At 44.6% G+C, this 17,746-nt stretch overlaps 1 protein-coding gene across 1 annotated transcript; it reads left to right on the top strand.

Moving 5' to 3' along the window:
- The first annotated feature begins 251 nt into the window (after positions 1-251).
- On the top strand, positions 252-11,640 carry LOC140454351 (olfactomedin-4-like). The gene is made up of 5 exons (XM_072549056.1): positions 252-320; positions 3,059-3,211; positions 6,657-6,866; positions 9,057-9,207; positions 10,242-11,640. Exons 1-5 carry the CDS (start codon positions 273-275, stop codon positions 11,069-11,071), a joined length of 1,392 nt encoding a protein of 463 aa, XP_072405157.1. The 5' UTR covers positions 252-272; the 3' UTR covers positions 11,072-11,640.
- Positions 11,641-17,746: the final 6,106 nt, after the last annotated feature.

Here is a 17,746-nt window from a genome sequence, read left to right on the forward strand (position 1 = left end):
AAGAAAATAAAACTCAAGTTGACAGCCACATCAGGACAGAAAACAATGAAACCAAAATCCACCTGCCCTTAATCACTGACATAATTATACAACAATCAAACAAGTTGACTTACCCAACTCCCAATGATTTAGTTACAATACCGGAAAGGCTTTCTTTCTGATTTGCTCTCAGAAGAATGTGTCACTCAACTTTGGGGAGAACTTCCTGGTGAGTTTACTATTTAAACCTCAAATCCTTCCTCAAGCAACTTGGAGGTGAGCTCAGAAGCAGAATGAAGATGCTGTTCCTTCTGTTGATCGCAGCTACTGTCCTGCCTTCTGTGAGTTTACTTCTCATTTTGTATCAGTTTTCAAATCTCTTCAAGGTGTTCCTGTTGTGAGTTTTTTGATCAGCTGTGGCTCGGTGCCCCTTGCCTCCAAGTTAGATGACAGTTCTGGTTTTAAACTCCACTCTGGACAGCACGGTGGCTCAGTGGTCAGCACTGCTGCCTCACAGCGCCAGGGACCCATAATTCCCACCTCGGACGACTGTCCATGTAGAATTTGCACATTCTCCCCTTGTGTTTCCTTCAGGTGCTTTGGTCTCCTCCCACAGTCCAAGAATGTGCAGGCTAGATAGATTGGCCATGGTAAATTGCCCTTAGTGTCTGGGGATGTGCAGGCTTGGTGGGTTAGCCATGGGAAGTAGAGTTGCCGGGTTGGTCTGGGATGCCCTTCAGAGGGTCGGTGTGGACCTGCTGGGCTAAATGGCCACATCCAACACTGTAGGGATTCTATTCTGTGATTCTAGAGATTTGAAGATGTAATCTAGCCTGCAAATCCAGTGCATTGCTAAGGAGTGGTGCCTTCTTTCAGAATCAAGGCTTTATCCCTTGTTCCAAGTACAGATCCAATGATCCTGTTCCAAAGAAGAGCAGTTGAGTTTGTCACTAGTATACTGGCCAATGTTTGTTCCTCAGCCAACAGCACTAAAAACACTAATCTCATTGTATACTTTGTTGAAAATTGACTAATGTATTTTCTCTTCAAATGTATAGCTGTACTTACTCAATGACTTGGAGATGCCGGTGTTGGACTGGGGTGGACTAAGCTAAAAATCACACGACACCAGGTTATAGTCCAACAGGTTTATTTGGAAATGCTAGCTTTTGGAGCGGTGCCCCTGCATCAGATGGTCAACCACCTGATGAAGGAGCAGCGTTCCAAAAACTAGCATTTCCAAATAAACCTGTTGGACTAAAACCTGGTGTTATGTACTTACTCAAAGCTGTTTACTGTCATCTTGGCATGTTGTGTTGGTAATATGTTATGCTGTAGGAAGAGTTAGACTTGGGCCATCATGCCTCTTCTTGATATATTTGTTCCCAGTATCTGGGATAATTTAGAAAAGCATCAACCTGAGAACTTCATGGAAACTTCATTCCAGACTCACCACCAGATGGAGAGCGTGGTGCTGGAAAAGCACAGCCGGTCAGGTAGCATCCGAGGGGCAGGAGAATCGACGTTTCGAACATAAGCTCTTCATCAAGAAGGAATGAGGCTTGTGGCCCCAGGGGGCTGAGAGATGAATGGGAGGGGGATGGGGCTGGGGGGGTGGGTGGTAGCTGGGAATGCGATGGGTACAGTCAGGATACAGAGTAGGCCATTTCAGACTGAGCGGAGGAGAAATATCTTAATTTTAGAGCTTGGTAACCCAGTGGAATTATCTTGCACAGAAAACCGTGGAGGCTGAGACACTGAATAGATTAAGAAAGCAATAGATTTCTTCAGCGGAAGGTGTTCTAGGGAGGGAGCGGAAGCATAGCGTTGAGAAAGATTTCGTTTGAATGACAGTTTGGGGGCTCAATGGGGAAAAATAGCCTACTCCTGTTCCTATTCCCTACGTTTCTGCATTGTTAAGAATTTGTCTTAGTAGAAGAGACTGTATGAACCTCTTCCTCCAGTTCAACATGTAGGGAGGTCAAAGGTATAACTGCAAACTGGAGCACTGGCCCTTTGATGTTCGTTCAGATTCAGTGACAGTGCACATCGACACCAAACCTTAATGAAATGATCACTAATGTTGAGTACTCACACAGCGACAATGCTGCATTAATGAAGGGTGGAGGATTTTGACCTGTCAGCTTTACCTAAGAGTGATAAGTGTGGGCTGCTCTGTGGCTTAGTGGATAGCACTGCTGCCTCCAGGTTCAATTCCACCCTCGGGCCACTGACTGTGTGGAGTTCACACATTCTCCCCGTGTCTGCGTGGGTCTCCTCTGGGTGCTCTGGTTTCCTCCCACAGTCGAAAGGTGTGCAGGTTAGGGTGGATTGGCCACGGTAAATTGCCCGTAGTGTCCAGGGGTGTTTGCAGACTGTGTGGGTTAGCCATGGGAAATGCAGGGTTAAGGGATAAGTTAGGGGGATTGGGTCTGGGTGGAATGCTTTTCAGAGGGTCTGCGATGGGCTGAATGGCCTACTTCCACACTGTAGAGATACAATGAAATTGTCTCTCAGGTGAGACCTAACAGGGAGAAGCTGTCCCAGTAAAGAATGTGAGAACACAAAGAACCCTGATTTAAGGTAGATTAAGAGGATGAGGGGGGAGTTTAGGAGAATTTGATGTTACACAATTTGGTATGTGCTGCCTGAAAATTAAAAAGAACGCAAAAGTCTGGAGCTGTAAAGATGGCATCCATAAGGCAGACTAAGGCAGGATGATCTGAATGGTCCTTCTGTAGGGGCTGCATTTTTTTATAATTATATTGAATACCTGATAATGCATGGACACTGAGAACAAAGAGAGGCTAAATTCCCTCAAGGTAGGGACAGAACACTGGCATTAAAAAAACCTGCCCATTGTAAACGTGGAAGGTAAATTGGGTGGTAAGTGTGACCAGGCATTTTAATGGTTGAGGTGAATAATTGGTACAAGGAGACAAAATGCAACCAATTTGTTGGCAACTGCTTTACAGGTAAGGGGGGTAAAATAGAGCACTTTAATTTGGGAGGGGGTGAGGAATGCTACCAGTTCACACCAGTGATGAGTTTACACTAATTCTGATTTCTACATCTACAGTCTGGCATCAATGTCAATGGGTCAATCAACAATGAAGGAGTTTGTCTCTGCTCCGTGGTTTTGCCTGATGCGCCATTCCCAGTGGAAAAGGTGGAATATTTGGAAATCACATCAGAGAAGCTCAGGATCAGCATGGAACAGGAAATCAACAAGGTTCATTTCTTACTATTGTAAATTCCAGTCACCCTCGGACTGTATTAATAACTTAGCTCTTACATTTAATGCCCGAGACTCAGGTGAAAATTATGGTGAGATGATTCGTTTTAGGACATCACCAATCCCATCTTATTCATAGAAACTGACTGATGAAATGGATGGGTGTTGATCAATAGAGGATACTTGCTGATGACATGGAGAATATTTGCCATAGCATGTCATAGAGTCAAAGAGTCCTACAGCATGGAGACAGGCCCTTTGGCCCAAACTGGTCCATGCCGACCAAAATGTCCACCCACGCTAACCCCATTTCCCTGCACTTGGCCCGTATCCTTCTAAGCCTTTCCAATCCATGTACATAGAACATAGAACATCGAACATTACAGCGCAGTACGGGCCCTTCAGCCCTTGATGTTGTGCCGACCTGTGGAATCAATCTGAGGCCCATCTATCCTCCATTTTCCCATTCTTGTCCATATGTCTATCCAATGACCATGTAAATGCCCTTAAAGTTGGCGAGTCTACTACTGTTGCAGGCAGTGTGTTCCATGTCCCTATTACTCTCTGAGTAAGGAAACTACCTCTGACATCTGTCCTATATCTATCACCCCTCAATTTAAAGCTATGTCCCCCCATGCTAACCATCACCACCCAAGGAAAAAGGCTCTCCCTGTCCACCCTATCTAACCCTCAAATTATCTTATATGTCTCAATTAAGTCACCTGTCAGCTTTCTTCTCTCTAATGAAAACAGCCTCAAGTCCCTCAGCCTTTCCTCATAAGACCTTCCCTCCATACCAGGCAACGTCCTAGTAATTGTCCAAATGCCTTTTAAATGCTGTTAATGTACCCACCTCCATCACTTTCGCTGGCAGCCCTTTCCATATACGTACCACCCTCTGTATAAAAAAAGTTGCCCCTCAGGTTCCTTTTTATTCTTTCCCCTCTAACCTTAAACGTTTTGCCCTCTAGTCCTTGATTCCCCAACTGTGGGAAAAAGACAGAGTCCATTCACCCTATCCATACCTCTCATGGTCTTATACATTTCTTTAGGATCCCCCTTCAGTCTCCTACGCTCTAAAGAAAAAAGTCCTAGCATGTCCAACCTCTCCCTGTGACTCTGACACTTCAGTCCTGGCAACATCCTTGTAAATTTCTTCTGCACTCTTTCCAGTTTAACAACATCCTTCCTATAGCAAGGTGACCAAAACTGAACACAATACTCCAGGTACGGTCTCAACGTCCTGTATAACTGCAACATAACTTCCCTCCTCTACTCAATGCCCTGACTGATGAAGGCCAGAGTGCGAAAAGCTTTCTTCACTGTCCTGTTTACCTGGGACTCCACTTTCAGAGAACCGTGCACCTGAACCCCAAGGTGCCTCTGTTCCACTACACCCCTTAAGGCCGTACCATTCACCATGATTCTCCTACCTTTGACTTTCCAAAATGCAAGACCTCACACTTATCCGTATTAAACTCTATTTGCCACTTCCCCAGCTGATCAAGATCCTGCTGCAAACTCTGATAGCCTTCTTCACTGTTCATGGTACCACCTACTCCAGTGTCATCTCCAAACTTACTGATCATGCCTTGGGACATTTTCATCCAAATCAGTGATATAGATAACAAACAGCAATGGGCCCAGCACTGACCTCTGAGGCACTCCGCTAGTCACAGGCCTCCAGTCCGACAAGCATCCTTCCACTATTACCCTCTGCTTCCTGTCATCAACCCATCGTGTATCCAATTTGTTAGCTCCCCGTGGATTCCATGCGATCTAACCTTCCAGAGCAGCCTACCATGTGGAACCTTATCAAAGGCCTTACTGAAATCCATATAGACTATGCCTACTGCCCTGTCCTCATCAACCTTCCTGGTCACTTCAGCAAAGAACTCCAACACATTTGTGAGGCATGATTTCCCATACACAAAGCCATGCTGACTACTCCTGTCCTTCTAAATGCATGTATATCTTATCTCAGGATTTTCTCAACTAACTTACCTACCACAGATACTAGGCTTATTGGTCCATAGTTCCCAGGTTTGTCTTTGCTGCCCTTTTTGAATAAGGGCACAATATTCACTAACCTCCAGTCTACCAAGACCTCACCCATGGTTAATGATGATGCAAAAATAGCCAGAGCCCCTGCAACTTTCTTCTCCAGCGTCTTGTAGGGTCCTTGGATATATCTGGTCAGGACCAGGAGATTTATCCACCTTCATACGTTCTAATACATCCAACACCACCTTTACTGTGACGTGGACTGTCCCCAAGATGTCACCACTAACATCCCCAAGTTCCCAAGTCTTCATGTTTTTTTTCCACAGTAAACACAGAGGAGAAATATTCATTGTCGGCCTTGCCCATCTCCTGCAGTTTCACACATACATGTCCATTATGGTTCTCGAGGAGCCCTACTCTCTCTCTCTCTCTCTCTCTCTCTCTCTACTTATTCTTTATCCTTTAATATACTTAAAGAACCTCTTTGGATTCATCATCATCTTCTCAGCCAAAGCCATCTCGTGCTTCCTTTTTGCCCTCCTGATTTCCTTCTTGAATAAATTCCTGTATCCCCTCTTTACCTCCAGGGATATCTTTGATCCCAGCTGCCTATACCTGAGCCACGCCTCCTTCTTTTTCTGGTCAAAGCCTCAATATCTCTTGTCATCCAGGGTTCCCAATTCCTGCCAACCTTGCCCTTCACCCTCACATGAACATACAGACCTTGAACCCTAGCTATCTCACGTTTAAAGGCCTCCCGCTTTCCTTTCCTTCGTCTGGAAACAAACTACTCCAATCAACCCTGCCAAGTCCATCAAGATTCACTTTGCCCCAAGTTCGAACTTGAACCTGTGGACCACTTTTGTCCCTCTCTATAACTATCTTAAAACTGATAGAACTATTGTCACTGGTCTCTAAGTGCTCCCCTACTGTCTCCTCAGCCATCTGTCCTGCCTTGTTTCCCAAGAGATGTCCTTGATTTTACAATACCCAGCCCTCCATTGGCCTTCAAATTCTGTTTCTCTTTCCATAGAATTTGCCAAACCTGCTAAGTTTCTCCTGCAATTCTGTTCTATATCAAAGATCATTTGTATTTGTTAAATTGACATGAACTTCAATTATGATTCGCGAATTATATAAAATTAAGTGGGTTTTAATTATTAAACCGACAAATTGTTAACTCTTGTCCACTACAATTAAAATTATGATGGTTTTCTACATTGTTATCTTCGGTGTGTGAAGAAAACAGGATTTATATTCACTTAAAATATCGCCATTACAAGAAACTTGTGGAGGGGATTTATTACAAAGTGTTAGCATGTGCAAATTACACCAAACCAGAGCATGGTAACTTGTGCACTGAAGTGAGGAGTGAAGATGGTTTGGTGACTCTGGAGGTGGCCGTAACACCATACGTTTGCTGTGATGTTCCATTCAGGTGCGGCAATACTCGAGGGCTGTCTCTGTGCACTCCTCCAAGCTGGTGAACCTGACCCTCCGCCTGGAGAAGATGGAGACTGGACACGGCTACACTCAGCTCGACTTTGAGCTGTTGAAGTTGGAGATCCAAGACCTGGAGACACTCACCAGTCAGCTGAAGCTGTCCCTCAATGGCAGCAACAGCATCATCGATCGACTCTATGTGGAGGTCAGGAAGAAACAAATTGCTCGATTTATCATAACCATAGCGGCACGGTGGCTCAGTGGTTAGCACTACTGCCTCGCAGCACCTGGGACTTGGGTTTGATTCCAGTCTCAGGCGACTGTCTGTGTGGAGTTGGCACATTCTCTCTGTGTCTGTGTTGGGATGGATTGGCCATACTAAGTTGCCCACCAGGGATATGTAGGTTAAGTGCAATAGTCAGGGGCAAATATAGGATAGGGGGAATGGGTGTAGGTGGTTTACTGTTCGGAGGGTCGGTATGGACTTGTTAGGCTGAAGGGCCTGTTTCCACGCAGTGTTCTATCAATATATCCATATAGCACAGAAACAGACCCTTCAGTCCAACTAGTCCATGCTGAACATAATCCCAAACTAAGTTAGTCTCACCTGCTTCCTCCACACCTTTCCTATTCATGTGCCTATCCAAAATGTCTTTTAAACGTTGCAATTCTACCTACACCCACCACTTCCTCAGGAAGTTCATTCCACATGTGAATCACCCTCTGTGTAAAAACCCTGCCCCCCCAAGTATTTTTTAAATCTCTCTCCTCTCACCCTAAAAATATGTCCCCAGTCTTGAAATCCCCCATCCAAGGGAATAGACTTTATCGCTCCAGTGAAAAAAAGTCCAGCTTTTCTTTATACCTCAAACCTTCCATACTGGGCAACATCCTGGTAAATCTCTTCTGAACCCTCTCCAGCTTCATAATATCCTTTCTAAAACTGGTGACTAGAAGAGGCCTCACCAATGTCCTGTTCAATCTCAACATGATGTCCCAACTCCTACACAACTCACGTCTGCTTCATTTGAAAAATCCAGGGCTGCTTCTTAGGATAGTTAAGAGTACAGCGCTGGAAAAGCACAGCAGATCAGGGAGCATCGAGGAGCAGGGGAAGGCTGATGAAGGGCTTACGCCCAAAACATCGATTCTCCTGCTCCTCAGATGCTGCCTGACCTGCTGTGTTTTTCCAGCGCTGCACTCTTGACTCTGATCTCCAGCATCTGCAGTCCTCACTTTCTCCTGCTTCTTGTGATAGTGAATGAATGGTTTTGATGTCAGCGACACAAAGGTCCGTGAACTCTTCACACTTATTACTGAAGGCGAGTGTGAGAATGGAGGAGGCAGTTTCTCTGTCCTGTACTGGTTGAGTACTTTATATCTTTAGAACAAATCACCAGAGGAGTAGAATGTAGAGATTTACTGATCCGATGGAGGGGGAGATATTAGTCATAACAACTTGTTTTTATAAAGGCCTTTCCAGGAGTTAGACATCCCAAGGCAGTTAGTTCACAGGAGCAATAAACAAGATTTAACTGGGAGCAGAGACATTAAGAGAGATTCGAGGTATGTTTTAAGGAACATCTTAAAGGAGGAGATAGAAAGAAAGAAAGAAGAACAACTTTAAGGGGTAGATTCCAAAGTTTAGGGCTATATGTGGTGGAGCAACTAAAATTGGAGAGATACACAAGGCCGTGATGCAGAACAAGAATAGCATTAACCATTATATGCACAACATTAGTTTAAGGGATGATAGTACTCTCCATGCTGGGATCCCTATGCCGCACAACACAAATATCTGCACAATTTGGATCGTTATGACTGTGTGTTTTAATTCAAGTCCAGTTACATGGTTTGGGGTGGGCACAACAAGGGGGCATAATCTCAAAGTGGAGTTTGACTGCTCAAGATTCATATACTGGATTAGTGATGCTGGAAGAGCACAGCAGTTCTGGCAGCATCCAACGAGCAGCGAAATCGACGTTTCGGGCAAAAGCCCTTCGATTTCGCTGCTCGTCGGATGCTGTCTGAACTGCTGTGCTCCTCCAGCACCATTAATCCAGTATTTGGTTTCCAGCATCTGCAGTCATTGTTTTTACCTTGCTCAAGATTCATGTCAATGAACATTTCACACCAAAGGGTGGAGGAAATGTGGAGGCCTCTCTCTTAGAATGCTGCTGAACCTGTAGGTCAACTGAAAATTTCCAACCTTGGTTTGATGGATTACTGTCACTTAAGGAGAGTGATGCTCATGGAACCAGGGCAGATCAATGGCCATGAAAATACTAATCAGCTGCAATCTCAGTGAAAGGCAGAACCTACTCGAAAGGGCTGAATGGCCTCCTTCCATCCCCATGATCCCAAACGCTCTCTTCAAATGTCCTATGTATTTCAGATTACAAATATTTCACGCACTGTCAATGAGCTGGAATCGTTTGACAAACAAAACGTACTGGCATTCCGCAAAGAAGTTGCACGGCTGAGGAAACAGCTGGCAGACTGCGAGAAGAACCGAGCCCCACCAACTCTTCCTCCCATTGAAAAAGGTGAGTAATTAATCTGCTAATAGGCACGCAATGTAATGACTATCAGGATGAGGTTCAGAATTCATCCATTTATCAGAATTTATAAGGAAGTTAAAAAGTATGATAAATATTTCACAAACCAAAATGGTTGCAACTGTAATTTTTTTGTTTTAGAAATTAACAGACAACTTAGCGTACTCAAGATATATTAGCTCAGATTTGCCCATCAGGAAGGGGAAATCCCATTTTTGATCCTGATCTGACAAATAAATACACACATACCTTACCCGGAATTTCAGAGTGGAGGATCTTTCAGAACTGACTTAATGCATCAACCCTCGAGAGAGAGTTGTGCAAAGAAACCAAGCAGTGGCTACTGTACTCCAATCAGCAAGGTTTAAAATGTTCCAAACTTCATCGAAAAGCCACAGAGACAAAATAAGTGGGTGGGGGTAGATGAAATAAGTGGATAGGTGGATCAAGTGGCAGGTGGCTGTGTGACAGGTGGGCTAGGTCGGTAGGAACATTGAGGGTAGTTGAGCTGAGACAGGAGATTCCCTGAACAATTACCAAGAGATCTATATGTTCACTTGGCACATTATGCAAGGTTTGTGAAGGTTTGTAGCTCAGGTTGAAACTTGGGGTGTAGGTTTGCTCGCTGAGCTGTAGGTTTGATATCCAAATGTTTCGTTACCTGGCGAGGTAACATCATCAGTGGTGACCTCCAAGTGAAGCGAAGCTGTTGTCTCCTGCTTTCTATTTATATCTTTCTCCTGGATGGGGTTCCTGGGGTTTGTGGTGATGTCATTTCCTGTTCGTTATCTGAGGGGTTGATAGATGGCATCTAGATCTATGTGTTTGTTTATGACGTTGTGGCTGGTCAGAAACCTACACCCCTGGCACATTATCCGAGGTAGGTCAGTCTCTGACCAGACAGGAGGAATTATGCTGGTATATCATTATAATGACAATCTAACTACAATTGTCAGTAAGTTGAATTTCAAAAATATGAATACACAAAACTGAACTGGAGCTTATTTTCTTCCCCCAAACAGGGAGCTGCAATCATAATGGCCTTCGCCAAATAGGTGATCCTACTATAATACAACGCAACTATAATGGAGATCGTTATAAATATGGAGGGTGGGGTAAAGATTCAATTCCACCCCCTAATAAAAAGGAGCTATATTGGGTGGCACCACTCAACTTAGATAAACGAATACTATCTTCCTTCAGAGTCTATAATTCACTCAATAATTTGCAACTTTACACAAATCCAATAACCAGATCATTACCGGGTTCATACAGAGCACAGGGAAGTGGAATGGTTTTGTACAATAATTCCTTGTATTACAACTGTTACAATTCCAGGAACATGTGCAAATATAACATACAAACTGGCAGAGTACGCAGGCAGACTCTTAGTGGTGCAGCTTACAATGACAGGTATTCTTATGCGGGCGTCACATACCAAGACATAGACTTTGCTGTCGATGAATCTGGCCTTTGGGTCATTTACTGCCCTGAAGCAAATGCCGGGAATGCTGTTATTGGCAAGATTAATGAGGCCACCTTCACTGTGGAAAAGACATGGGTCACCAGGCTGTACAAACCTGGTGCGACCAATTCTTTTATAATATGTGGGGTTCTGTATGCCATTCGACCTGTGCAACCAAAGATTGAGGAAGTTTTCTACACATTTGACACCAGAACTGGGGAAGAAAATCAGATTTCTGTAAAGATGGGTAAGGTCTCAGAAAAACTGGGAAGTGTTAACTACAATCCAGCTGATCACAAACTCTATGTATACAGTGATGGCTACCTGGTGACTTACGATGTGATCTTTGAACATAAATCACCAATGACCAGTACCATTGCCAATTGAGTAATCAGCAATTAGCAAACCAAACCAATAGGTCTGGAAATTACAGGGGGATATCTGGGTCCATTAAGGATTGTCTGTGCTTGACTCTCAGGTTAGCTTTAGAAACCATGTTATCTACTTCTTCCCATCACAGCTTTAGTCTCAGTGTTACAGCTGGCAGTTGTCACAACATACAGGTTTGGTGCAATGATTAAACCCAGAATGGGTGAAATTCTAATCTACAGTCAAATGGTAAGAGGTAGGCAAGGTCTGAATGGAGGTGTAACCGAACTGAGCTCTCATGGAACCAACACTTTCAAGAGCCACCATCAAAGTGAAGAGGTTCTCCTCCAGAATGATGGTAACATCCTGTCCGTGTGAATAATCCTGGATGTGATGATTCATTCAATATCCGAACAACTACCCAGCTGAATAATGTGCCATTGGTGGAAAATTGATTTCCTGACAGATGTATTCATTCATTTTCTGTCTTTCTTGAATCATTATTGAAGTCAACCCCAGATGTAAACAGTTTGGAGATTTATCTTGGAATTCTTATCAATTTAATAATAAATATCAGAATCTACAAACAGCCTGGTTCCATGTCATTAATTGTGTTTCTTTATTCTCTACTTCACTTTTTAGCCCTTTACTCCCATCCTTAAACTCTTTTATATCTAATTATTTCCTTGTTCATTCCATGGATTCATTGACAATTTAGCACAGTGTCCTGTAACTCAGTCAATATGACCCTTGATTCTGCCAAAACGCAGTTAACAAGATTATCCTGAACTCTGTTATTCAGTCGACTATCACTGCACTGCCTTCAGTCTCACCCCCTCTGTGGGCACATTTTCCAGCTGACAGTGACCAAGAGAAGGGGTTGAAACAGCAACTTCAGCAACGTGTGTTTATGAACAGTCTTCGACGCCAGATCCATAAGGAGCTATTAAAGGACGGGTGACTAACACATAGTCAAAGATAAAAGTCACACAACACCAGGTTATAGTCCAACAGGTTTAATTGGAAGCACTAGCTTTCAGAGCGACATTCCTTCATCAGGTGGTTGGGGAGAATACAATTGTAAGGCACAGAATTTGTAGCAAACATTTACAGTGTGATGTAACTGAAATTATTAATTGAAAAATACCCTGATTGTCTGTTGAGTCTTTCATCTGTTCGAATACCAGGATAGTTTCACTTCTTTCATGTGTAAATGACAAAACCTTTTTTGAAAAGTTGTATTCTCAGGTTAACTGTAACAACGGGTGTTAGCTAGACAATACGTTGAAGGTGTTGGCCCCCTGTGTTCTCTGTCTATGCCATGATGTTGAGATTGATTCTAATCCAAAAAGTGAGATAATAGAGTTTTACATGAATTCATGCAGTTTTTCAGCAAAGTACAATGTAACTCTGCAAGTACAAATTCACCCCACAAAATATATGCATATATATGACATGGTCAAAGAGGTAGGTTTTAAAAGAGACTCATAAAGGAGGTAAGAGCGTCAAAGATACAGAGGCATTTTAGAGGCAGAACTTAGGGCCTAATCGACAGGGCAGGAGGTTACAGGGTTAGGGAGGGGCGACCCCAAGGAGGGATTTGAAAACAAGGATGAGAATGGATGAGTCGGACTTGGTGTGGGTGGCCAGCAGAGCTTGGAATGAGTTCAGGTTTCTGTAGTTTCAGCAGCAGATGATTAAAACCGGCATGAGTCAGGTAATGTTAGGAACAGGAGGAGGCCATTCAGTCCATTGAGCCTTCCCTGCCATTCAATACAAACATGGCTGATCAAACATCTCAATGTTTTTTATTCACTCCTTCCCCAGAACATGCACATTACTGGTAATCAGAAACTTGTCAATCTACACCTTAAACATACACAAAAATCTGAGATTCCACAGTCCCCTGTGGTACAGAATTCCAAAGGTTCACAACCCCTTGAGTAAAATAATTTGTCCTCATCTCGGACTTAAGTGGCAAGTCCCTTATTTTTAAACTGTGTTCCCTGGCTTTAGACTCCCGAAACAGGGAAACATCTTACTCCTATCCACCCCGTCCATAATATTTAAATAGTTTGTAGCTTTCAATGAGATCAGAGCTGATTCTTTGAAACTCTAGAGAGGACAGAAGCAGTTTGCTCAAGCTCTCTTCACAGGACAGTCCCACCATCCCAGAACAATTTGGTGAACCTTCACTGCACTCCGTTTATGGTGATAATACCTCTCCTGAGAATAAGGAGAGCAACACTGTGCACAGTACTCTAGGTGTGGTCTAATCAAACCTTCTATGCAATGTGAGCACAACCTCACCCCTTCACGCAAATTCTCTTGCAATAAAGGCGAACAGTCCATTAGTTGTCCACATAGCTTGTGTTCCTTCAGGTTAGACTTCAGTGACTTTTTGACCAGGACACCTTGCTGCCTTTGTACATCTACACATTCCAACCTCTCGCCATTTAAAATATATGCTGCACATCTGTTCTTCTTACTTTCCATCTGCCATATTCTTGCCCATTCTCTCAGCCTATTCTAATCCGATTGAAGCCACGACATATTTTCCTCACAACATGGAGATGGGAGGTTGTGGTTTTGCTGTAGGGACTCGGACTCTAAACTAAACCCCAGATTGAAGGAATTTCTTGTTGAGATGTAACCGTCTTGACAAAAAAGACAATCTCTAATTTAGAATGCATAATATAAACATTAATTGGACAATAAAGTTTGACATTGAACAGTTCAGTCATCGAGGAATGGCAAGATGCATGTTGGCTTGTCCTTCCCATGGATCATATTATGATTAGATTACTTACAGTGTGGGAATAGGCCCGTCGGCCCAATAAGTCCACACCAACCCTCCGAGGAGCAACCCACCCAGACCCATTCCCCTACATTTACCCCTTCACCTAACACTACGGGCAATTTAGCATGGCCAATTCACCTGAACTGCACATCTTTGGACTATGGGAGGAAACCAGAGCACCTGGAGGAAACTCACACAGACACAGGGAGAATGTGCAAACTCCACACAGATAGTTGCCTGAGGCGGGAGTTGAACCCGGTTCCCTGGTGCTGTGAGGCCACTGTGCCACCATGCCACCCACATGGGACTTTTGGGGTCATCTCTTTGTTCCCTAATCCTGGTCTCTTGACTCTTGAGACTGTCTTAAACTTTAGCTTACGCAAAGTAAATCGAACATACATAGAGTCATAGAGATGGATAGCAGGGAAGCAGACCATTTGGTCTAATTCGTTCGTGCTGACCAAATATCCTAAATTAACCTAGTCACATTTGCCAGCACTTGGCCCATATCCCTCCAAACCCTTCCTATTCATATACCCATCCAGATGCCTTTTCAATGTTGTAATTGTACCAGCCTCCACCACTTCCTCTGGCAGCTCATTCCATACACGTACCATCCTCTGCATGAAAAAGTTGTCCCTTAGGTCCCTTTTAAATCTTTCCCCTCTCAGCTTAAACCAATGCCCTCTAGTTTTGGACTCCTCTGCCCAGTGGAAAAAAACCTTGGCTATACACCCTGTCCATGCCCCTCAATATTTTATTAACATCTATAAGGTCACCCCTCAGCCTCCAACACTCCAGGGAAAATAGCTCCAGCCTATTCAACTTCTCCCTATAACTCTCCAATCCTGGCAACATCCTTGTCAATCTTTTCTGAACCCTTTCAAGTTGCACACATTTCCTATAACAGAGAGACCAAAATTCGACGCAGTATTCCAAAAGCGGCCTAACCAATGTCCTGTACAGCTGCAACATGACCTCCCAACTCTTCTACTAAATGCACTGACTAATAAAGGTAAGTGTATCAAACACCTTCTTCTCTACCCTGTCTGCTTGCAACTCCACTTTCAAAGAACGATGAACCTGCACCCCGAGGTCTCTTCATTCATCAACACCCCCCCAGGACCTACCCGAGGTGTATAAGTCCTGCCCTGATTTGCCTCACCAAAAATACATACAAAGCCCCTTTGAGGCTTTCAGCCATTGACTTGAGTCTGCATTAATAGTTGAAGATTTCAACACAGCATGACCACGGATGCTGCACACTTCACGGCTCCATCTCTTTCCCTCCCTGTTGGAAACAACTTGCAACCAAATACTGTAGCTTTCCTACAGTACTTTACAATTGATTGACCCAAACTAGACTTCAATTGACTGAACGATTCCTCAGCAGCTAAGTACCTACGTGTTTTCTCTTAAGGCATACTGGGTTCTTGTACCAAACCTCCACCAACTGGCAGTATGCCACAGAAATGCCTACTTCTGGCAAGTGCCCAGTGACAAATGCGAACCCTTGACAAGTGTGAAGTCCTCAGTGCTGTTGTTCCTACTTTTGTACCTCTTTCTTAGATTGCTTTACAACTTTTAACCCAAACATGTGCACTTTAATGTAACACAACTGGCAACCTCCAACCCAATTTGTAGCACTTGGCCATTGGGGTGGCACGGTGGCTCAGTGGTTAGCACTGCTGCCTCACAGCACCAGGGTCCCAGGTTCAATTTCAGCCTGGGATGACTGTCTGTGCGGAGTTTGCACATTCTCCCCGTGTCTGCGTGAGTTTCCTTCGGGTGCTCCGGTTTCCTCCTGCAATCCAGAGATGTGGAAGTTAGGATGAATTGGCCGTGCTAAATTGTCCAATAGTTTTCAAGGATGTGGAGGTTAGCTGCATTAGTCAGGGGTAAATGTCGAGCGATAGGGTAGGGAGATGGTTCTGGGTGGGACACTCTTTGGAGGGTCAGTGTGAACATGTTGGGTCAAATGGCCTGTTTCCACACTGTAGGGATTCTATGGAGTGAGGTAGGTGAATGGAAGTTCAACTCAGGATCAAAAATGACACCAAGACAGTTAACAATCAGACTATTGCCGAGGAGAAGGGTCTTGTGGAGGTGACTAAAGACAAAGGGCTTGTCCTGGTGATGGGGGTCTTGGCTGTTGGCTGGAGGCACTTAGGTGCTGCATCTTCTCAGGTTGACATTGTGACAACACTGGCACTTTAAGAAGTTATTTTGTTCTTTTTTTTGAAGAAGGTAGTAAGGCAGAGGTGCCAAGCAGTCTCGAAGATCATGGCGCTGGAAAAGCACAGCCTGGCAGGCAACATCCGAGGAGCAGGAGAGTCAACGCTTCGGGCATGAGAACTTCACCAGGAATGAGGGGATGGGGAGGGGGGGGGGGGTGCCCAAGGGCGCTGAGAGATAAATGGGAGGGGTCTGGGGCTGGGGGGTAAGATAGCTGGGAATGCGAAAGCTAGATGAAGGTAGGGGATGATAGTGATAGGTTGGAGAGGAGGGTGGAGCAGATAGGAGGGAAGGAAGCTGGATGGGTCGGTTAGTTCAAGAGGGCGGTGCTGAGTTAGAGGGTTGGATCTGAGATAAGATGGGGGCAGGGGAAATAAGGTGCTGAGGAAGGAGATGTGGTTGTGGTGGCGGGTGTGTTTCAGAATGTGGCTGAAGAGATTCAGGGCAGAGGAGATGACCGGGGAGGAGGTGGGGAGGGGGATGGGGTGTGTATAAGAAGGAGACTCACTGAGATTCTTGTAGAGGGAGGAAGAGAACTTCTTCAAGGTAGGCATTCTTGGAAGAGGCCTCGCGGTGAGGTTATAATCAACTAGAAGAAAATGAGGCCTGCAGATGCTGGAGATCAGAGTCAAAAGTGTGGCGCTGGAAAAACACAGCAGGTCAAGCAGCATCCGAGGAAGAGGAGAATTGACAGTTTGAGAACGAACAGTCTACAAGAGCCACTAGAGTAAACAACGTGAGAGGTCTTGGGTATTTGTTTCACTGCCTGAGTGGGTGTAGCCAGCTCTCACAAATCAGGGTCTCTCGGTTCTGGTTTCTCCTGTGGCAGCAGAAGCTGTTTCAGGTCGCCGCAGAGTTGGACGTTTCAGTGAGTGATTGCGAGTTGCTGCTTCCTCTGAAAATCCTCTTGATGCTTTTTCCTCCTGGATGGAGAACTAAATGCAAAAACCTGTGTCTGAAGTTGCCTTTTTGCCAAGGGGTGTGTTTATGGGATGTTGCTGCATTGGAACAATTAATTAGTAATAGGTACTGTATCTATTACCTGGTTAAGTTTTCCAATAGTTTGGTTATTCTAAATTCCTCTTTCTTTTGTTTGCACTTTAACTATAGCGTTTAAATAAATTGCGTTTGCTTAATGACCATCGGGAACATGGCACTTCCCATCTACTTTAAAAAGAAGAAAAAGTTAGGGTTGAGGTGATCTTCTTAAAATATTTTGAGGACGTCTGGTCTAGTCCACAACACCCTGCTGACATAGGCACCACTCGGGCAGTTGATTCACCAGCTGTGGGTCTTTCCCAGGGAGCAAGACTCTGAGGAGGGTAGGGCATGGTGAAGGTCTTGCCATTTCATCATGGTTGGCCAATCGTTTGAGACATAACGCTGCTATGGAGGTGGTGGCTGCTGTTGGGATGACAACCAGGTGAGAAGAGATGGAGGTAATGGAGGAGTGGGGCATAGGAGGGGGTTGGAAACTAATGAAGGCAGTTGTCTTCCAACCACCCTTCCTCCTGTTGACAATTTCCTTGTTCAGACACTGAGTGCCTTTGAACCAAGTGGCCTTTCCCCCCCCCCCCCACTCCCAAGTGACAAACAGACCTGCACGTTGTGTGGCAAGCCTGTCGACCCACTGTAGGGTGACCTACCAAATGCTTCAA

The sequence above is a fragment of the Chiloscyllium punctatum genome, chromosome 29 (assembly GCF_047496795.1).
Source record: "Chiloscyllium punctatum isolate Juve2018m chromosome 29, sChiPun1.3, whole genome shotgun sequence".
NCBI lineage: Eukaryota > Metazoa > Chordata > Chondrichthyes > Orectolobiformes > Hemiscylliidae > Chiloscyllium > Chiloscyllium punctatum.